General features: G+C 46.2%; 1 protein-coding gene across 2 annotated transcripts in view; it reads left to right on the top strand.

Annotated features, from left to right (window-relative positions):
* RAD51D (RAD51 paralog D) overlaps positions 1–23,042 on the top strand; it is a 134,939-nt gene that overhangs the window by 33,193 nt on the left and 78,704 nt on the right. For both annotated transcript variants that reach the window (XM_086954738.1, XM_086954739.1), the window contains exons 5-7: positions 163–244; positions 885–1,019; positions 17,828–17,923. In XM_086954738.1, coding sequence (XP_086810864.1) covers positions 163–244; positions 885–1,019; positions 17,828–17,923 — 313 coding nt within the window. The remainder of the gene's footprint in view (positions 1–162; positions 245–884; positions 1,020–17,827; positions 17,924–23,042) is intronic.

Here is a 23,042-nt window from a genome sequence, read left to right as displayed (position 1 = left end):
GAGCTGTTGTTACAGGTAAGTAACATTTTTCTGCATAAGGAAAAGCTGACCGTACTGAATGATGTTGCCATTCAGCAATCTTTTCATGCTGCATAAGGCTCACATTTTTGCGTTCATTTTCAATCTAACTCATCTTTCCACATATTACTACCCTGTTCCTAGTCTCGATAAGCTGTTGGATTCTGGTCTGTACACTGGGGAGGTGACGGAATTAACTGGAGCAGCAAGCACTGGTAAGACTCAGGTAAGTGTCCGTAGTAAAAGGGTAAACCACTAATTGCCTCAGGGCTGCTTTGCACCACCTCTTTTTACCCCCCTCCTTAGTTTAGTTCCTGTTTATCCTCTGTTCTGAATTGTTGGGGCCTTGATATTCCCTTTATGTGCAGTTACTTTACAGCATCTTTGCACCCATTTTATTTTCTTGTGTATGCTGTTTCAAAGACTTTACAGTGGAGCCATAGCTGGTGCTCGGACTGTGCTGAGAATCAGACTACTTTCAGCCTGTGGAGATACCTAGTATCTTTCACTTGTTCACCAGCAGGACTGAACCCACTCTACACAATTTAATTATTCAAAAATACAGTTTTGAATCATTCTTTTAAATAATTGTTTAGTTTTACAATAATTTAATTTTATCTGCAAGGTTTTCACTCTAGAGTGCAAGAGAAGCTTCATAGAAACCTGCCTGTATGATTGAATTATGACAGATACCAGGATATGTTAGGCCACCTAGGTAAATACCCAATGGTAGTATAAACAAACTCATGGGTAAAAGACTTGAATGCAAGTGAACCTAAGTTCAATAAATGACTGTACTATTGTGTAAGTCATCTGCAGACTTTATTTAGACTTTGTCGTGATCAATACTTTTCCTATTTACTCAGGTGTGTCTTAGTGTGGCCATTACTGCGGCGCACAGCCTGAAACAGAGCGTGCTGTTTGTTGACTCCACTGGTGGACTAACAGCCTGCCGCCTATTGGAGCTGGTAAAATCTCAGACGGAGGATGAAGAGGAGCAGGTGAGGGCATTAGTTCTCTTACAGCAGGCTGAAGGTTTAGGAGAGTTCACAGTTGGTAAAATTGGGCATCCACTTTTCATATGGGGCTGCAGTGCATAAATGAGTCTCTACAGTCTTATTTTCATCACCACTTCAATTAAAAAGGTCACATTATAGCCACACTAGTGATCTCATTTGTTGAGAAGGCAAAAAGGACTCTGCCATTTCCTTTATGAAATGAAATGAAAAAAGTATTTATAGAGCGCATGGCTGCCCTGGAGCGTCCCAGCGCTAAAATGAAACACATAACCACAGCCGTGTGCACCGGAGAATTAGGTGTCAAGAGGGAAGAGGTGGGTTTTCAAGGCCTTGCGGAATTTCCCAAGGCTGGGTTCCTTGCGGAGCTCAACAGGGAGGGCATTCCACAACTGCCCGGCGTTTATGGAGAACCGACGGCCGCCGGACTTTGCTTTCTTCGCTCTAGGAATTGCCACCAAATTACTGTGTTCAGAGCGAAGAGAGCTTGGCGGCTTGTAAGGGCGAATCAGGTCCTTCAAGATGGGAGGGCCCGAGCCCTGAAGTGATCTGAACACTATACACAGGCATTTAAACTTCACTCTTGCCCGAATCGGCAACCAGTGAAGGGCCTTAAGGGCGGGTTTGGCCGAGGCTCTTTTTGGAATTCCGGTGAGTAACCTGGTGGCTGCGTTCTGCGCTCTCTGAAGCGTGTTGAGGGTCGATTCTGGTGCAGCAAGAAATAGAGCGTTACTATAATCGAGCCTAGAAAGGATCAGGCCCTGCACCAGGAGCTTCCTTGAGTTGGGTGGAAGGAGCGGAAGAATTTTCCGCACTGACCGGAGCAAGCCATAACAAGTCCCTGCAACTCTCTTGGCCTGTGTTCCCATTGACAAATCCGGTTCCAGCCAGACCCCCAAGCTTTTTATAGCGTCCTTTGGGTCATAGGGGGCACCCAGGCAGGGGGGCCACATAGGTTTTGGGAGCGAGGTGTACATGTTGCCCAGGAGCATCAGCTCCGTCTTGGTGCCATTAAGTTTGAGGCGAGAGTCTGACATCCAAGACATGATGCCAGAGAGACAGGAGGCAAACTTTTCCCCATGGCTTTCTAGGAGCGACAGTGAGACGATCAGTTGGGTGTCGTCTGCGTAGGTCACTATTTTCACCCCGAAGGGTGAAACCACCTCCTCCAGTGGGGCCATATAAATGTTAAAAAGCGTAGGGCTCAATGATGAGCCCTGCGGAACTCCACACTGAAGGGGCATAGGCAAAGATCTGATGTTGCCTTCACAGACCTGGTATTCCCGCCCACTCAAGAAGGATGTAAACCATTTGAGTGCTACGTCCCTCACTCCTATCTTGGCCAAACGGTGGATCAGGATCCCATGATCCACCGTGTCAAATGCAGCACTTAGATCCAGGAGGACCACAGCAGCGGATCCTCCTGAATCCAGGATGCATCTGGCTTGCTCCACCATGGCAATCAAGGCTGAGTCAGTTCCCTGACCCGGCCGGAAACCAGTTTGCGTACGACGCAAGAGGTCATTTGACTCCAGGTAGAGTGATAGTTGCCGGTTAGCATGTTTCTCAGCAATCTTACTGAGACCTGGCAGAAGTGAGATAGGACGATAGTTTGACAAATCTGCGGGATCAAGGCCCGGCTTCTTTACTAGTGCCTTAACCATTGCCTTCTTTCAACTAGGTGGTACTATACCCTGATTGCGGGACCGGCGATGGTGTTGGTGAACCGCTTGAGAATGTGAATTGGCATGGGGTCGGTGGGAGAGCCACTCTTGAGGGCCGCTAATTCGGCACAGAAAATTTCCCTCGAGATAGGTGTAAAGCTGTTGAACATGATCCTATCAGGCGTAGTGTCAGGTACAGCAGTGTCCCAATTATGGGTACTCTGGGGCAGACTAGCCAGGATGTTACTAATCTTGGTGTCAAAATAGTGGGCTAGTTGGTTGCATTTATCTTTGCACCCATCTGGTGGCACCGATGGGGTATGGACTTTAAGCAGTTCTTTGACGATCTTATACGTCTCTCTAGAGGAGTTGGAGGAAGTTTTAATTCTTTCCTCAAGGAAGGTGGCTTTAGTCAGATTGCGAGCCGCTTTATAAGCTCTCATGGCTTCCCGGTAGTCTGATTTGGAATTTACCGCCCAGTTCTTCCGCCATTCACGCTCCAGCTTTTTGCATTTTTTTCTCAAAGTTCTTAATTCAGGAGTATACCATGAGGATTTGGGGCCGCCGTTTTTCTTCTTCTCCATTTTCATGGGGAGAACGGCGTCAAGCGCGCCGCATAGCCAGTCATGAAAATTGGCATCGGCCTCTAGGGGGTCACTCTTAGGAGGGGTGGTCGAAAGTTCAAGTACCGAGGCAAGGTCATTCGTTGACAGTTGGGACCATAGCCTTGAGGAGGTAAATGAAGACATGGGAGGTGAGGGACTAGGGTCAGTGGCAAAGTAAAGCTCAAAAGGGACCAAAAAGTGATCCGACCAGGGGAGGGGGAGGGAGGGTAAGGGCCGAAGTTGAGGAATATTAGAAAACACTGGGTCCAACAGATGGCCCTTAACATGGGTAGGATCGGAGTTATGCAGTATAAGATTGCCTGCCTTCAATTCCAGTCTAAGATCTGAGGCTACTTTGTCCTCCTGCCTATCAAAGTGCAGATTCAGGTCTCCGAGCAGCAGGAAATTGGAAGAGGAGGCTGCCAGCGCCAGCACAGTCTCCAGGAGGGAGCTTGTGAATTGTTTTATTGCCCCAGGCGGGCGGTAGACAAGCATACCCGAGAGAGAGCTGTTTGGGGAGAGTTGTATCCTAAAGTGCAGGCTTTCAGAATCAAGTATGAGGCCCTTGTCAACCCTACAAGTAAATTTCTCCCTGTAGATAATCGCCAGACCGCCCCCTATCCCTTGCGGTCTATGGAGACACTGAATAAGATAGCCATCCGGGAGGGCATTGACAATGTCGAATTCAGAGGTATCCGACAGCCATGTTTCAGTAAGAAACATAATATCAAAATTATTGTCAAGGATTGCTTGGTGGATCTGGATCGAGTGTTTAGGCTGAGATCTACAGTTGACTAATGCCAGAGAAAGCGGGTCCCTAGCAAAAGCTCCCCGTGTGATGGTGTGGCCCTATGTTGGCAAAGTTCACAAGTGAAAATAATTCATCTGACATGACTTCATGAGGACAGTGTCGAGGATTAACTTGTTTCATACGGAGGAGCTCCTCCTTAGCATATTTCTTCACTAAGTGGCCTGAGTCGAGCAGCGTGTCTGGCCCTAGGTCCGTACTGGCCCGGACGGGCCCAGACCGGCTTGCCATCGGCACGCCCGCTGCGCGGCCGGGAGAGTACTGCCATTTTATGAAGCTCGAGGGGCTGTAATCGCCCTAGCACTAGAGCGCTGGTGTCAGAATACCCCCAAGATGGCGCTTCCAAAGTCGCGCTGGGGAGGCAAGCAAAACGCCGACCGGAGCCCTAAATCGGCTCTCAGTCTGACGAAGTACACACAATTATAAATCACTGAATGCACGAACTGCCCAAGGTAATTACAAGATTTTTAAAAGCAATTAAAATAATTTTCTTTCGTTCCGACGATTTGGGTGCTAGAATCAGAGGAAGTGTGACAAATGTGCTAGGTATGCAGCCTAACTCCCGGTGAGGCAAGGGAGCGGCAATGTGTATCAAGAAGAGCACTAGCAGACACCTAGAATTTATAGTGCGAGGGGCTGTAATTGCCCTAGCACTAGAGCGCTGGTGTCAGAATACCCCCAAGATGGCGCTACCAAAGTCGCGCTGGGGAGGCAAGCAAAACGCCGACCGGAGCCCTAAACCGTCTCTCAGTCTGACGAAGTACACACATATGCCTTTCACACTGTCCAGTTTTTTTAGTATGCGATTCTGAGGACACTATCTGTTTTACTTTGTTTTCAGATATTTATTACCACTGGTGTTTTTTTGACAACTTAATGGTATAGGTTATTCACAGTAAATGTTTGATTCCAATTAAATACCATATTAACTTACTTACTCAATGCTGCTGCAGTGGTGCCTACTGCCCTCCCTTTCTCTTTGACAGGTTATTTAGCTGCCTCTAGGATGCTGTCTCTTTAAGCACTTTTTATAAATTTTCAACATAGAGGAATTATAATTACTGCTGCAAGTACAGGGTTCCCTCGTGACAACAAAGTATTACATATCTCACCATGCGTGGAGCACAAGTACATTCTCACGTCTGCCACCTAAATAATCATATGTCTCTGGGGTCAATTAGTATTACCACAACATGGAATATGAATATTTACACTGTTCACAAAGTCCCCCAGAAATACTGCTAGTACTGCCATATTTTAGTCCCTTTATTCAGGCATTGTCTACCTTAATAGATTTGTTTTTCTGCTAGCATCCACTAATCCTTATCGTCCTTCCAACTGGACAAGTCTTGTGGGGAAGCAACTCCCCATTTCCTGGCTTCGTTTCTCTTCACTACCATTAGGCTTGTGGTGAGAAACATGTTTGTATGTTTTGATGGTCCCCCTCACTCCAAATATTAAGAATGGTTAACCTAGGTGATTTGTATACTTTTATACCAGTGACTCACCCCAAGAACGCCCGACCCTCCTCCCAGAAGGGCAACAGTACTGGACACGACCAAAGAATAAAGTGCCCTTCTGGCCACAACCTCTCGCACAGATGTCCGTCCCTACCTTCGCCATCTTTCATGGTGCAGCTGTGGTACTATAGGATCTACAAGGGATATGGAGTCCATCCTCATTGGCACTAGGGAATTGGAATTATTAATGAGTTTCCTGTTTGTCAACCAGATGTCCCTCTTAAGGAGGGAATAGGACACGTTACGACACAAACATTTGCTTTTACAACGCAGTTTTTACATCCCAACATCCATTAGAACGCATGATTTTACAACGCATGCCATCACAACACATTTGTAGAAACTACATTTACAACGCATTCCATTACAACACATAGCATTACTACGTATACCATTACAATGCAAAATACTTTTAGAGTAACAGTGGGATAAGTTTTGGATAGTGTAGAGGTAAAATTACTATTCCCACTCCAGTGAGTGCAACAGTAGGGTAAGTGTTGGATAGTGTAGGGGTACAAATTACTATTCCCATGTACCCCCAAACCCATATCCACCCTAAAACTTTACAAAAATCCACTACTTACCCTGTAATGCATTGTAATGGCATGCGTTGTAATGGTATGTAATGAATGGCATGCGTTGTAGTGACATGCGTTGTAGTGACATGCGTTGTAATGCCTGCGTTGTTGTGGCTTGCACATTAACACCCACGTTGTAAAGGTAGTGCGTTGTAATGACTGCAAAGTCATGGTTGTTTCCCTAAGGAAGGGCTCAGTGAGGAGTCGATCTTCCATTAGTGAGGACTTTTCAATAACCGTTTATTTTGCTATTTGGGCTAGCAGGGTGTGTCTTACTTGTAGGTATTTCTAGACTTCCAAATTTGCCAGCCCATACTCCTCCGAAGGAAATACAAGGCCATTTTCATAAACCACATAATTTACTTATCCCAATGCAGTCTCAACCGTGAACTGCCTGGAGTTTCTCTACCTCTACAAGCATGTCAGAGCCCTACAAATGGGTCTCTTGTTGGGAGGATGATGTATCCTTATGTTAGGTGGTGGCATTTGGTGTTATTGATTTCAGAATGCACAAATTGTACTTTTATAGGTCATTCGGCTAAAAGACATGCAGTTTGACTTATTCGGAAAACTGCAACTATTATTTGAGAAGAAGGAATGGGAGGACATGGTTACATAACTCTTTAGGACTATTATACAGTTGCGGATAATGTACAATGATGAAGTAGACACTTTCAGAACATCAGATCAAACAAGTTGTGATCATTCAGCCGCTGGGTATTGGTCAACTCTGCCACAATTTACTATTCAGTCCTCTTCTGGAAGAGTTCTTTCTGCGATAGAGTCTCTTCTCTAAAATGAATTTCTTTTGTCACCATCTCTTTGCTTCCTTCAACATCCTACTAGAATGAAACATCTGAACGCAAGCTAATGACACCTCTTGAGCAAGGATTTTTATTTACTTGCTGCACGGCCTAAGCCATTTGTACTTGGAGATACTTCAACCTAACAAGAAAATACTGTAGAAAACTGGTTACTCCGTGTTTTCTCTTGCCGCTTCCTGTGCTATCATTACTTCAAAAAACCATATCTTATATATATCGTTTCATCACTCTATATAAAGATTTAAATGTAGATCGCTAATGATATGATGCAAAAATACAATGTCATATTTCTTTGGGTGGAGTTAGGCACATTCTGATATGGTGCATTCCAATGCAGTCGCTAGTTGTTGCACTCTGGGCATTATAACACTAACATCCTTGTATTTGTCAGAGTATCTTCAGTTACCGCTGTTGTATAATAAAGAGATTCACCTGCAATCAAAAAATTGTAATTGTAAAATATTGTTAAATATTTTTTTTTTCATTTTAAAAATGTTTATTAGATATTTCATCAATACAATAAGGGCATATTAATTGACAGTGGAGTGACCAAAAGAGGGAATGCTTGAGGTCTCATTTTGAAAGCAATGGAAATACCTGTGGTCAGCTTTGCAGCCTTTTCTTGGCACATCACTATTATAGAATGGAAATAATATTTTACGAAAAATTCCAATCAAATCAATCAAAGCGGCCAGAATTCTTAGGACCTTCGACCTGCATACAGTTAGAAGGAACGCCTGATGCACTCTTGCCTCATTGGACCTCGAAGAGTGTCCAATCTGTAGGATCAATGAGAATAGATCAACATCTGTCTATAACCGCTCCCCTTAGGGAGTCTCAACAGAGAAATAACATGTTGAAACGTTCTACATTGAAACAAAAGCTTTTCTGTGCCAGGCACTAAGTGTGGCGTCTTTACATTTTCTTTCTTTTGAGTCGACATGCATTTGTTCTGCAAGATTTTCAGTGTTCAGTGTTGTCCTAACAGGTATTCTAGACTAAGGGCCTCGTTGAATTTGGCAGAATGGGGGTATTGCCATAAATCGGCCATACTTCTTATCTTTCTGTTCCCCTGCCATATTTAAAGTCAGGAAAGCATTGTGGTAAAATTAGAGCAGCCTCTGTTGGCTATGCCAGTCGAATCCTGGACTAGGTGGATCTCTGTCCTGGTCATGCTTTAAATAGATGACTGTCTACCAGTGTATAAATGACCCGGTTAGTCTTTTGCTGTTACCTTAGAGAGGTGGTCATCTTAGCTAAACTGACTGACATAAATTATACTTTGGATGAAACCGTACCGGTACTCCTACAGCTTCTAATTTCACTAAATTATTCCTTCAGATTTCATCGAAGCGTATCGGCTTTGAAACTTTCCTTCTGATGCCCTCTTTTCACTTGATAAATGCATATGGAACACCTTTCTATCTAAATGAGTATACAGTCTGGCTTCAGCTACCACTGAGGCTGTAGGAATGGAGCACACTACATCACCCAACCATTCTGGCAGGGCAAAACTTCACCTCACTAGCAATCGCACTTGCAGCCCAGTAATTAGGGAGAGAAGTAGAAGTTCATCCCACCACGTACCCACACTTAATATTACTTATGTTGCGCTTCTCAAACGACTGCTGCAGTTTCGACGTAGTGCAAATAACAGATATTACTATTACTCAGTGTAATGATATTCACTTTACGGTCAACCAGTGGATTGAACACTGAGTTAACCGTGGAAGTATTATAATTTATCACCTATAGATCAAAACAGATGCCACCAGCAAGTAGTATTTCAAGTGGAGTCCTGACAGCATGTAAGCATAGTCCTTTATGGTTTCTAAACATTCTGACACTCTTACCTGGAGTAAATAAGCTCTTAAAAGATTAAGCAGGAATTCATCTTTTCTATGGATCTTCAAGATAGATCACAAAGCTCTTGTTGTGGGGGCACTCTGTTTTTCCATGTTCAAAGTTCGTGCCCACTTGAAACACAAATGTGTGCCTAACTAGTGGCTCATGCAGCATCTTAAATTTCACACAACACACCTCTCCTCTACCCATCTTACTTTGTAATGTAGTTCCGATAGTACCCTTTCATGCAGGACCTACGCTGTTTAAGGATAACATATACTGTGGGTTTGGTGGCAAGCTGACTCTGTAAACCCCCACCGAATATGTCAGCCTATATTTTCGCATTAGCTAGCTCGCAGAGCCACTAGAATCGGAATTTGCCTAGCTTAGTAACGGTAAGTTTCAATTCTATTAAGGACACAGAGGTGAGGATTATGCTTTTCCTTCTTCGCTATTTATTACAATCAAAACTTACAGCAGCCCAAAAAAGCACTGACTCCAAAAACGTATTCATATATCCCAAACACAGGGATTAAGAACATTATATCAGACACAATTACTGAGAAAAACTACATATCCCATCAGACCATGTTAATCACATAACATTAGTCCTTTCATAGTGTCCACAACAGTAAGGTAGGGCGTCCATCTTGTGTTCCCTTCCTCTTTCTTCGCGCGAGTCACGCCAAAATTTCAACGGTCTTGTTTCGAACCTTCATTACCTAGCGGGAAAACAGAACAGCGTAAGCGTTGTAAACCACTGGGACTGCTAAAGCAAAACTCTTCACATCGGGAAACATTGCAAAACACCACAAATTTGACTTCACCTAGAAGCAAAAACGGCTTACTTATGTCCATACAGGTGGGATCTCCTCAGGAGTTCTGGGTGGGATAATCCTCGCCTCCGTGTCCTTATTAGAACTGAAACTTGCCGTTACTAAGTTAGGCAAATTTCGATTCTATGTCAGGACTGGAGGCTTCGGATTATGCTTGTTCAAAGTTTAGTTACCACCAAATTCGCAATATCCACCACAGGTTTGAAATAAAACCTTTTGAAGGTGGAATCCGAGGACCAATCTGCTGCCCGCATCAAGTCCTCCAGACGTGCCCCAAAAGAGAAAACGTTTGAGGCCATGGCCCCCCTAGCCGAATGAGCTCCGAACTTCTTAGTATCAATGCTAGCTTCTTGCAGCACCCATCGCAACCAACGGGCTATAGTGGGGGAAGATACAGCCTTGTGTGGCTTTCGCAGAGGAATCAGGAGCTGCCGTTCACCCGGAGGGCGAAGTTCTACAGTGACGTCTTCATACATCTTCAGGCACTGAACAACACAAAGTTTGGGAACGACTACAAAAGTCAGATTAGAGATAGATCTCGTCGCGGACTTTGTGCGACGAGATCTACGGTAAAGGTAACCTCATCCGGGGAAAACACTCTCGCCGAGACATCCAGAGCGCGCACATCCGAGACTCTACGACACGACACCAAACACAGGAGCATAGCTAACTTGGCTGACAGTTCTTTTAAAGAAAGGTATTTGTTATGTTGCCAAGAAAGAAAAAGATTCAGTACCACATTAATGTCCCACAGGACTGAATATCGCGGCTCCGGGGATAAAGAAAGCCTCACACCCTTAAGGAGCCTACAAACAAGAGGATGTTCCCCAACTGGGGCACCATCCAACGGCTCATGAGCCGCCGAGATTGCAGAACGCATCGCGTTAAAGGTCCGGTAGGCTAATCCGTCCGCTGCTAACTGCGCACATCCGAGACTCTACGACACATCACCAAACACAGGAGCATAGCTAACTTGGCTGACAGTTCTTTTAAAGAAAGGTATTTGTTTTGTTGCCAAGAAAGAAAAAGATTCAGTACCACATTAACGTCCCACAGGACTGAATATCGCGGCTCCGGGGGTAAAGAAAGCCTCACACCCCTAAGGAGCCTACAAACAAGAGGATGTTCCCCAACCGGGGCACCATCCAACGGCTCATGAGCTGCCGAGATTGCAGAACGCATCGCGTTAAAGGTCCGGTAGGCTAATCCGTCCACTGCTAACTCCGCCCAAAAATTTAGGGTGGGAACGACGCCTACGACCAGGGGATCCAGGTCCCGTCGAAGACACCAACTAACCCACCTGGTCCACGCTGATCGGTACCTCTTTGCGGTGCTACCTGCCCATGCCTTTGACAAAAGGTTTTCAGCCAACTCCGAAAGGCCTGGGAGCGACCAGTGTCTCCGGAAAGCCGCCATGCCATGAGGCGGAGAGAACCCTGCATTAGGAGGTGATGCGGGTCCCTGTCCGGATTGAGAAGAAGACGAGGGAGCCGGGGGAGTAGGATTGGAGAATGCCAGGAAAGTTCCAGAAGAACTGGAAACCAGACTTGCGATCTCCACAAGGGCGTCACCATTACCACTACCGCCATCTGGCGGCGAAGCTGGGCCGCCGCCCGCACCACCATCGAAAAAGGCGGGAATGCATAAGGCCTTTACTGACTCCAATCCTGGAGGAAAGCATCCGTGGCCTCTGCGAGAGGATCTGGGCTCCAGCTGAAAAACCTCGGTAGCTGGAAGTCCAAGCGGGATGCAAACGGTCCACTGAAAAGGGACCCCACATTGTTTTCAACCACCGGAACACTTGTACATCCAGCTTCCAAAGGCTGGAGTCTCGCAGGTACTGCGAGTGCCAATCCGCTACCTGATTGGCTCGTCCCGGAAGATATTCCGCCGTCACTGAGACATGATGGGCCAGACAATAATCCCAAAAATCCTTCTCCAGATCTGCTAGAGCTCGTGATCACGGACCGCCCAGATGGTTGACGTATCGAACCGCTGAGACGTTGTCCATTCTCAAAAGAACACATGACTTCGCTGAATCCCTGGTCCAGCAACGGACTGCAAAGGATCCCGCCAGAAGTTCCAGGCAGTTGATGTGGAGCCTTTGCTCGTTGGATGACCAAGCGCCGCCTGTGGAGAAATCCCCGCAGTTGGCCGCCCCAGCCCGACCTGCGGGCGCCCGATTCTATAACCAAGTCCGGTACTGACCCGAAGATCGCTTGACCGTTCCACACCTCCATATGAGAGAGCCACCAGGCCATTTCCCCCTTCACTTCTCCCGACAGAGAGACCAGTTGGTCGTAGGTCAAACCTTTCCTGAGGTGGTGCGCCTTGAGGCGTTGAAGGGCCCGGTAGTGAAGGGGTCCCGGAAAGATTGCCTGAATGGAAGATGAGAGAAGTCCTACCACCCTGGCAATCTGACGCAGGGAAGTGTGTGACTTGGAGATCGTCTGCCGTTGCTCTTGTTTGATTTTGGCCATCTTCCGGGATGGAAGACTGAGGGATGCTTGCAAAGAATCCATGACGAACCCCAAGAATACCATCTTCTGGGAAGGGGAGAAGACAGACTTGTCTTCGTTGATGATGAACCCCAGTCCGTGTAACAAGGAGATCGTTTGATTGAGCTGAAGTACCAACCTGGTGGGACACTGGGCCATCAAAAGGATGTCGTCCAGATAGACAATCATCCGAATCCCTTGGCTCCGAAGGACCTCCACCGCTGGATGTAACAGCTTGGTGAAGCACCAAGGGGCCGAGGAAAGCCCGAATGGAAGGGCTGTGAACTCGAAGACCTGATCCTTCCAGAGAAACTGAAGGAATTGACGGTGAGGAGGATGGATGGTCACTACTAAATACGCATCTTTGAGGTCCAGGCGGACCATCCAGTTGTTTGGAAGCAACACGTCTCGCAGCAGATGGATGCCCTCCATCTTGAAATGGTTGTAAACCAACCAGCCGTTGAAATCTCTGAGGTTGATTACGGGTCTCTTGCCCCCGTCCGTTTTCTCCACTAAGAAAATGTTGCTGAAGAAACCGTAGGGGTGACGCGTTGATCGACAAATTTGCGCTGCAGCGCTGAGACTTCTTCGTCGATCAACTGCGCATCTGTCTGGGAAAAACTTATAGGGTGAGGAGCCCTTAGTTGGCAGGCCCGATCGTAAAACTCTATATGGAAACTGCGCACGGTCTGAAGAACCCATGCATCCGCCGTAATTTCTGCCCAAGCCTCTGGAAAAAATGCTAGTCTTCCCCCAATTAGTACCTGGTCTGCAGGAATCACACTCACCATGGGAACTGTTGCCTCCTGCGTCGTTCCTGAAGCCTCTGCGCCCTCGGAAACGTTGGCCTCTGGTCGGATAGAAATTGTTGTAATTGGCAGAGGTGTTGTACTGGCCTCTGCCAGAGCCTTGACCGTTGTTGGGTTGATTCTGACCGCCACGGCCGGTCGTGAGGCCCCTACCACGACCAGCCCCTCGGGAAAAACGCTGCTGGAACACCCTTTTAATACTGGACTGGGCCTTGTCCAGAGAGGTGAACGTTGAAACGAACTTCCCTAGCTCCTTTATTAAACGGGTCTCCAAACAGGCCACCCTGCGCCACAGCGCCAGCCTCTGAAGAGGCCAAGTCCCCCAACTTGGGGTCCAATTTGATCAGCAAGGAGCGTCGATGTTCCGTCTAAAGGGCGCAGTTGGCGTTCGCTAAAAATATGACCACCCTCTGCGCCCAGTTCGACAGCACGTCTGGGGATATGGGAGTGCCCGATACCTTGGCCTCCTCCGCCATATCCAAGATCTTTGTGATCAGGCCTATTGCGTCTAACAGTTTGTCCTGGCATGAGCGCCAAGAGCGGTCAATTCCCTTACGGGGGTCCTTGATAAACTTCGCCATAAACGTGGCCATTTTTCCGTCTAATTCCGGGGTCATGGCAACTTTCCCTTCCAGTGTAGGCCGCGGACACTCCCCCCTCAGACAACTCCGCGCCTCCTTCTCTAAAGGCTTGCGGAGGCGTCCATCACAAACTTCGCGACCTTGTCTCCAGGCGTCCAAGCAGTCGACCTCGGATAAATGATGTCATCCGGGTCGAGCATGCCTGAACTATCCTGGGGTAACTCGGCCGCCGAGCTGGACGGTCGCCAAGACCGCACCAAATCCTCATCATCATCTGTGTCTGTGGGGGAGTTCCCCCCGGGGAGGAAGGGGCTGTCTCCGTCAGTATTGAAGGGGCCGGGAGTGGCGCAGGGGCAGGTTCGATCGCCTTAGCCAGAAAGGCGCACCGTAGGCGCTCAGAGGCATCCCTATCTACACCCCGCGCTCCCCCAGAGCCTCCGTCCCTACAAACCTTCTTAGACGCGGGTGGGTTCCCCTCCAAGGGTGCTGGATCAAGTACAGGAGTCCCTAACTGCGCTGGCGCTAACTTTGTGCACCCCTCCACTATGCGGGCAGAGAGTCTGTCCTCCATGGGCCCCACTATCTCCTGCACACATCTATAGATTGACTGATCTACAGCTGCATAAAACTCATCATCCCCTAGATATTGATGAGCCTCTTCTTCTTCGACATAATACCCCTCTGCCATAGTTGACCCTTTGGTATATGTATTTAAGGCAGGCTGAGGGTATGCTGGTGCTCACAGGGCCAGATTGTGGACCAACCAGAGGTTAGCAAGGCTATTGGGGCCGGTGGAACCAGGCAATTACAGAGGCAGCACCCGCCTCTAAGCGCGCCAACCCTCTCAAGGAGACCGGGTCCATGCCGCCTTCCTGCACGCTCTAAAATAAAGGCAAACTGCAACAAGCACAAACTGCGGTAAAAAAAACGCTACCGGTGCCAAATACTGCCTGCAGTCGTAGCCGCGGCAGAACCGCTGATACGGACCCCGTCGGGACGTTCAGAAATGGGGAATACAACCCTGCAAGGGCGTTCTGGGTTAGGCGGCAGATGGGGCTCCGGCGCGGCTCTCTCTCCTCAGCGCGGTTTATGTCAGTGAGAGGAAACCGCGCTGAGGCAAACAAGACGCAATGGCTCCCTCTAGCGGCTCAATCGACACTGCTGCTCAGACGGGGACATCGCGTAAGGGGTGAAAGCGTCCCCGCGATACAGCGCCTCTAAGATTGAATAAAAAATGAAGACTTTCGCAATATGAAGTGGCACAGAGCCCCCAAAGTGCAATAGAAACCTCACATGCAAGAAAAATAACCTTAATCTCTGCAATAAACTCCACAAAAACAATTATCTGTGAGAGATAAGCATAAAGGTTCTAAACTGGCTGAGAAGCAGCGAAGAAAGAGGAAGGGAACACAAGATGGACGCCCTACCTTACTGTTGTGGACACTATGAAAGGACTAATGTTATGTGATTACCATCGTCTGATGGGATATGCAGTTTTTCTCATGTAATTGTGTCTAATATAATGTTCTTAATCCCTGTGTTTGGGATATATGAAAGGTTTTGGAGTCAGTGCTTTTCTGGGCTGCTGTAAGTTTTGATTGTAATAAACAGCGAAGAAGGAAAAAAGCATAATCCGAAGCCTCCGGTCCTGACATAGAATCTCCTGTTATCAGAGAGATTATTTTCTGGCAACTTCAGAACATAATAACCTCAGACTCGTGGAAACAACATACTGCTTTTCATCCAGTCACTCATGCTTGCTTGTTTTGCTCTCGGAGAGATACACAGAAGAAACAGTTGAGCGTGTTTACAATAAGAATTTATTGTACAGTTGTTCTTCTCATGTAAAATAAGTGCGCTGCTACAACTGTGACACAGTAGCAGAGATATAGAACCAGCAGTACAGTGAATAAAAAGAAATAGTATTGTTCTACCATTTTGCAATAGTCATGAACAAATACATGATTATAAAATGCATTTATAAAATAAAGTGCGTACTCCTAAGATACCTGACTAGAAGTACCTAAGTGTACCTAGGATGTGAGTAGGTGTGGAAGAGCCTAAGCCTAAGAGCCAAGAATCCCACTAGGATTTAGGCGAACCCTCATACCTGAATAGTGAATGTGTGGGACTTCATCCTGGACTTGAGCTGGACACCCCGCAAGGGATCGTCAGACCACTGTCAGCTGGAGTAATGGCATGCCGGAGCTGCAGTGTCTCTGGTCAGTGTGTCTGCCTTGAAGTCTCAATTCCCTCCTGCTTTCTGATAGCAAGAGGTGCTGTATTTAAACCGTCTATGTGCATATGTTCCCCATTGTTAAGTATGAGGATGACGTTGGGGATTAAACCTTGTGCGTTGATGGGAGAGGTGAAGTGTACCTCCTGGAGAGTGTACTTATAGATTATTCATATGTGCTAAGGATGACGTCTTCCATTAATTATAATGGGGTAACCCTGTAATCCTCAGACCCTGGGCGGCTAATTAAACAAACAATAATTGTTCTGTCGGAAAAAACATTTCGATTGAACATGGTACGTTATACCATAAATGTACTCGTGTATCCTATGACTGATATATACCGTTTAAACTAATTAATCAACACTGACCCAAATGGAGAAAAAATAAATCTTTAGTAATCAACTTTCTTATGAGCATTAATTCTGCAAAGCTTTAGGTATGCTGTCCAAAATATAACTAACATATACTGTGAATACAAATAGGGCATAGATAGTGATTTTGGGACTGAGTGATATAGGTGACAAACATATATAGAGATGAACTTTATTTAAAAATCCACTGTGAATCACAATAGTCTCAAGAGGTTAAATTTGTATCTTTTGTTCTTTAGGACTTTGTGGAGTTGGATGTGTATCAAAGGTACGTCAACGTTTCGACCCTAGTGTTGATGCGCTGATTTATGAGCATCTAGAGAGGGTTTTCATCAGGACTGGAAGGAGGGGTAGGACAGCCTATAAATGGAAATAACATACGGTCAGGGCCTTCTAAGGGTCAGTGCTAAAAGTTAGAGAAGGGGAAATCCTTACTCAGCTCACCTTCTTGTGAGGTGTTGGATTCATCTGTTCCTTTAATGATGATGGTGCTTGTCAGCCGACACGCACATGTAGTGCTGAAGATGCACTGCTTCTACAATCAATGTATGAAAGAAACCTTAGCGTAACATAACTAAAACGGTGATTACTATTATTGTTCACACTATTTAAATGCAAATATGTGCATTTACACCTGTGCCATGTGAATCGGTATTTGCCATTCATTCCTATGGGCCTGGAATTTACCGATTCTGTAAAATTGGGAAAAAGTCAAGGGTGGCAGGGTGTCACTTTGACACCCTGTTGCACCCCTGATTAGTGCTTGTGTGCACATGTGGCACACATACATGCCCTAAGGGCATGTATGTCTGTCACATGGCACAGGTGTAAATGCACATATTTGCATTTAAATAGGAATTCGTTATTTACCACCAACTAATAGTTGGTGGTAAATAACAAATCCTTTAAGCCCAGAAGCACTGTTTGAAGTGCTTCCTACATTTTATTTACCGATTCGGTAAATACCGAATCGGAAAATACCAATTCGTTATTTACCGAATCGGTAAATATGCCCCCTACATAGGAAAATGCTTTTACCGGTCGGTAACGGCCGATTTCGGCCGTTACCAACCGGAAAAAACCTTCCTACATCTGGCCCTAGATGTATTATGTGATAATCACTTATCAAAGTTGCTCATTGAAAATGTCCCCTGAAAAACTGCTTCACTTTAGGAGCTCATTGAAAGGTGGCTTAATCAAAAATATTCATGAATGTATTGAATAGGCTTACCCAGATATTTTAGAAATTGAAGTATGGTAAAGTAGCATATATTTGTGCTGTCGGTGACTGTACCCCTTAGCTCTGAGATGAGAGAGTGATTGTTGAAAAGAGAGCTTGCATCCTCTTGCCTGTTTCTTTCAGTGTGAGCAAGAGATAATTGGTGGCTGAACTTAATGGCCCATTTCCCCCAGTGTAAAGTAATGGCTACGTTGACCTGGTGTCTTCAAGTTTCTCCTAGTTGAGGGCTGAGCATTTATGGCTGCTGCACAGTTTCTCCCCCAAACTATCATGGCCAATTGCCAGTTACTTGCGCAACTCTATTACAAGTTCTGTTTTTATCTCTTTGCATTGGGCTGATGGGACAGCATACTCCATCTTTTCTCTTTGTTTCAGGAAGAAGCAATGCAGAGAATTGAAGTTGTACGGGTTTTCGACATATACAAGATGCTGGATGCATTGCAGGACTTGCGCTGGAGCCTATCCCAGCAGGTATATTCTATCTTCCTTTCACTCACTGGCCCTTTTTTCTCCCACTTTTCAACCATGCCATAAAAAGTATACATCCTTAGCATTATAGGCCCTCAAAAAATGTGAGGTGATTTGAATCTGAGCTGCTTTACCTCTGATAAGGGATTATACTGCTGGAGAAGCCAGGCCTATAGAAATGTCTCAATAATATAAAGATCTTGCACACATAGTGAGATTAAAAGAATGTTTTTTCAACATCCTCTTCTTGGGGTCATAGACCTATTCTGCAAGCACCTGGCTCTAAAATAGGTTAATTACTTTAGAACCAGGCAAGGTCATTGTGTTTACACATTCAGTGTTTCAAAACACCTGCAGCGGTAGGATTTAGTTGTTTCTTGGTTTAGTGGTTTTCTTTGTTTAGTGTCTAACATTCAATGTCGTGTGAATAAGCAAAGCAAATATATTTTATGAAGAGCACGATTTTAACCATTACCCCATACAAAATGTATAACGCATCTGATATGGGCTAATTTTGTGAGCAACTGTGACTAACATAAACCATAACTGTGACCTAAATATTAGAACTTCTCACCGTAATTGAAAGTGGTTAGAGACCCAACATTGTCTGCAAATGTCTATAGTATACTATTTTTGGCTTGTTCTATGGCACCGAAATATTTGGGACTAATCTGTTTTGTTACTAACCTCATCACTGTCCTCTCATAACTCCACAAACCAAAATGTCATAATTGAAGTTTTATACGTGAGCTGTTCAGCATGCCACCACTATCCAAATATGTGTGCAAAGCACCAAGACAAATCTGCTCGCCTTTTCATTTAATTTTGCCGCACTTGATTAGGGGAGGCCATAGCGATCCATAAAGAAAGGTGCCTGTAGTGTCACAAAATAAGATTTTTAAAAAATATATACATTTCTTTATTCACATCGTAAATGTGCAATCTGTACAACACAAAAAACCTCCTGGGTAGACTGCGCTGATCATAACATATAAACATTTAAATAGTCCTGCAGCACAGTAGTCCCCTATCTCTCGGGGGTTTCCAATACAAGCAATTTATTCCTACCTGGGATTGGCCCAGAGGGGGCAGGGGGATGACATGTGTGCACGTGCACGTAGTAACTAGAAAGCTACTGATCAATGGTCCACTGTGGGCACAGGACAGGCGACGGAAACAGTGCTGCATTATTCATCAGTCACACTTCTCCTACACAGTCAAGTCAAGTCAAGTCAGAGAATTTGTATCGCGCACTACATACCCAGAGGGTTTCAAGGCGCTTAGGAAGGGGGGAGGATTACTTGTCAAATATCCAAGTTTTAAGTTGCTTTCTGAATGCTAGGTGGTTCTGGGTAAGGCGAAGGTAAGCGGGGAGTGAGTTCCATGTTCTAGCAGCCAGGTATGAAAAGGATCTGCCTCCCATGGTGGTCTTGTTGATGCGAGGTACAGTGGCGAGGGCTTGGCTGGAAGAACGTAGTTGGCGGGAGGGGGTGTAGAAGGACAGTCGTGAGTTGAGGCATTCTGGGCCGATGTCGTAGAGTGATTTGTGTGCGTGGGTAAGCAGTCTGAAAGTGATCCTCTTGTTGACGGGTAGCCAGTGGAGGTCTTTAAGGTGACCAGAGATGTGTTCGTTGCGTGGGATGTCTAATATGAGTCTGGCTGAGGCGTTTTGGATTCGTTGGAGTTTCTTCTGGAGTTTTGCGGTAGTACCTGCGTAGAGGGTGTTTCCATAGTCCAGTCGGCTCGTGACCAGAGCGTGGGTGACTGTTTTCCTAGTGTCGGAGGGGATCCAGCGAAATGTTTTTTTGAGCATGCGAAGAATGTTGAAGCAGGAAGAGGATACGGCGCTGACTTGTCTGTTCATTGAAAGTGAAGAATCCAGGATGATGCCTAGGTTCCGTGCGTGGTCTGTCGGGATGGGTGCTTTTCCGAGGGCTTCCGGCCACCAGGAGTCGTCCCATGCAGATGGGGATGTACCTAGGATGAGGACTTCTGTTTTGTCTGAGTTCAGTTTCAGGCGGCTTAGTTTCATCCATTCGGCAACTTCTTTCATTCCTTCGTGTAGGTTAGTTACACACCCTATATCAACCCCACTGCAGCGTCCATCGGACTTCCACTGGGGAGGGGGGGGGGGTTGACGAGCCATGAGGCTACGCTAGACCCCGTCTTTGTTCCCCACCATCGTCAGAGGAGCCTCTGCCAAGTCATTAGGTGAGCCTGGGGTGGATTCCACAACCACCGTTTCTCCGTCCTCTCCCAGGTGGTCTAACATAGCGCCCCATATCTCCAGGTCCCTCTCTGCATTGTCATCTGTGTGGATTTTACGAGGCCTACATTCTTCAGCTACTGCCTACTCCATTAGATCAGTTCTCCAATTTACCCCGCGTTGGTGGTATCGGGCTGGCCCAGTGAATAGCTATACGCGACCTGGCCAGCACCAGTCCCAGTTGGGCACATCTACCCCATCTTCCTACCGTCTTTAGGGAGTAGCAGTAGTCCTAATAGGCTATGGTGTATCGTCAATTCAGCTCTAACTCCCATTACCCATTGTACCTCCCAAAGTATCTCCTCCCAAAAGGGTCTCACCAAATGGCACGTCCACGTGACGCGACAGAAGTAGGCTGGGGTCCCACAGCACCTCATTACACCCACCTAAACGCGTCAGGTGTACCCTGTGTAGTCACTGCGGCATCAGATAAGCCCTATGCAGGTTATAAAATTATGTCAACTTAAATCTAGCATGCTAGCCACTTATTGCACCTGTGCTCTAGCACGTCTCCACTCTACATCTGAGAGGGTGGCTTCAAGGCCTCCATAATGATTGTCGTGGGTGGATGTCTGCCTGCCTTTGGAGCTGAGTACAAATGGGAGATGGTGCCCCTAGTTGAACCTTAGTCCAACACCACCTTCAGGACGTGTGAGTAACTTGGTTTGTCTGAGAAAGAAATCCATATCTCTTTGACCGTACAGGACATGCATGTGTACTGCAGAAACTGTTACGGTCGTACACCGTAGAGTATCCCAGCTTGTATTAGTGTCATGACGGTGCTGTTCAAAAGCAGGTCTCCTGCTCTCTGACAGCCTCCCTCGACCCAGTTTGAAACATCCACGGATTTGCGGATGCACATGAAGGGGCGCAACCACCAAATGTAAAGACGTTTATTGTATGGCGCGCCTCAAAACCTGGGTGACTGCCTTTTCCCATGCCTGTGTGACCTGTGACACTATGAAGGGGGTACCAGATTACATTCTGCGGCCCCTCATAAGTAGCTTGGGGAGGTCTTACACCATAACTGATCCATCCAGGAATGCCTTCTCCCAACTGTGGCCTATGTGCACACCCCAATGCAGCATACTGGAGAAGCATACTGGAGAAGGCCAGCTAGATAGTACAACTTGAGGCCCAGCCCGCCCTCTGTAATGTCTAATTTTAGGACCTCTAGTCGGCTCTGCACCCTTTTGCTGCCCACACCAAGGACACCAATAACCCAGTAAGAGAGGAAGACATTTTAACTGGTCTATCCTTTTATATCCAGGTACCCCTGGGCATTCTTGCGCTATATAAATGTTCAAATCAAATCACATATCTGGATCAGGAAAACGGGCAGCGTAGCCTGAACTGCATTTACACTTACTCCTGAATTTAAAGTATAATCAGTAGGCTATAAGTCTTCGGTCTTCATGTGAGAGGGTTTGAGGTTAAGAAGTAGTTGTTAGCCAGTCCAAGTCTGTTTTGATACTCCGGCACAGGAGACTTGAAACCTTTCAAATTTAACAGCTAGCTCCCCCATGAATATTAGCAATTATTGAAGGGAAGTCTGGATCGACAGGCATTTAACTTTGCTATTGGACATTATATTTCTATGGTTACCTAACTGTGTTTTTCATTTCAAAATTGTTGCTTTTAACACAGTATTGCTATATTGGTATAGATTTATAGCAGTGTATATGTCTCCTACTGATCTGATACCCGCCAAACTAATCTCCCCTCTGAACGAGATATTAGGACCCTCTATTCAGAAATTGCTGAACCTCTCCTTTGCCGAGGGACAACTCCCACAATCCTGGAAGGAAGCGGTAGTGAACCCTATACGCAAAAATTCCACCTTGCCCTGGTCAGAACTCTCCAACCTCCGCCCAATTTCTCTCCTCCCTTTCATCAGCAAACTGGCAGAGAAACACGTTAACACCATCCTCTCCAGCTTTATCGAGGCGACAGGGGGCCTGGACCAATCTCAATCTGGGTTCAGGCCCAACCACAGCACTGAATCGGCCCTTCTTTCTGTGACAGATAAGATCAAAATGTCACAGGATAGAGGCGGTTCCATGATCCTGGTGCTGTTGGACCTGTCCGCAGCCTTTGATACCGTGTCCCATAACATCCTTCTCAGCCGTTTGCAGGGAGTAGGAATTGGAGGCTTAGCGTTATCATGGTTGGAGAGCTTCCTCTCCGGAAGATCACAATCTATCAGCTTGGGCCCCTTTCGCTCCATCTCAAGGGTGCTCACGAAGGGGGTGCCACAGGGCTCATGCCTTAGCCCTACATTGTTTAATGTATATGTGGCCCCCCTTGCTGAGATTGTGCGGAAATATGGGTTCATACCGGTTTCCTACGCTGATGACACCCACCTCCTCTACCCTTTCAGCTCCCTTGGCCCCAAAGTCAAGGAGAACTTTGCTGAGGGTATGAGGGCAGTGTCACATTGGATGGCTGTGAATTGCCTCCAATGTAACGTGGGAAAAACAGAGTTCTCTTCCAGGGGATCCTCATCAATAGTCATAAGCACTGAATATTCCCGCCCATGTGCGGGACCCCGGAAACAATATAAAAATATATATGTATAAAACACATATATCTCGCTCCACATATATGTATGTACATATATAATTTTTCTCACATCAATGCAGCCCCAAAACTGAGGCTAAACAATGCAAACACATATACATGAACTGCAATTAGTAAGGAATCAAAAAACACATTAGGTCAAAAAAAACCTTGAACTTTGTGTTTTAATGAGTCAAACCACTCATAAATCCTGAAAATTGCTTATAAATAGACATTGTTAGCCCTCAGGCTGTATTGCAAAACAATATCATAGAAAATGAAACCATTTTTACAATA

This window comes from Lissotriton vulgaris, chromosome 2_1 (genome assembly GCF_964263255.1).
Source record: "Lissotriton vulgaris chromosome 2_1, aLisVul1.2, whole genome shotgun sequence".
Lineage (NCBI taxonomy): Eukaryota > Metazoa > Chordata > Amphibia > Caudata > Salamandridae > Lissotriton > Lissotriton vulgaris.
Note: the sequence above shows the minus strand (reverse complement) of the source record. Positions and strands in the feature narration are given on the sequence as shown.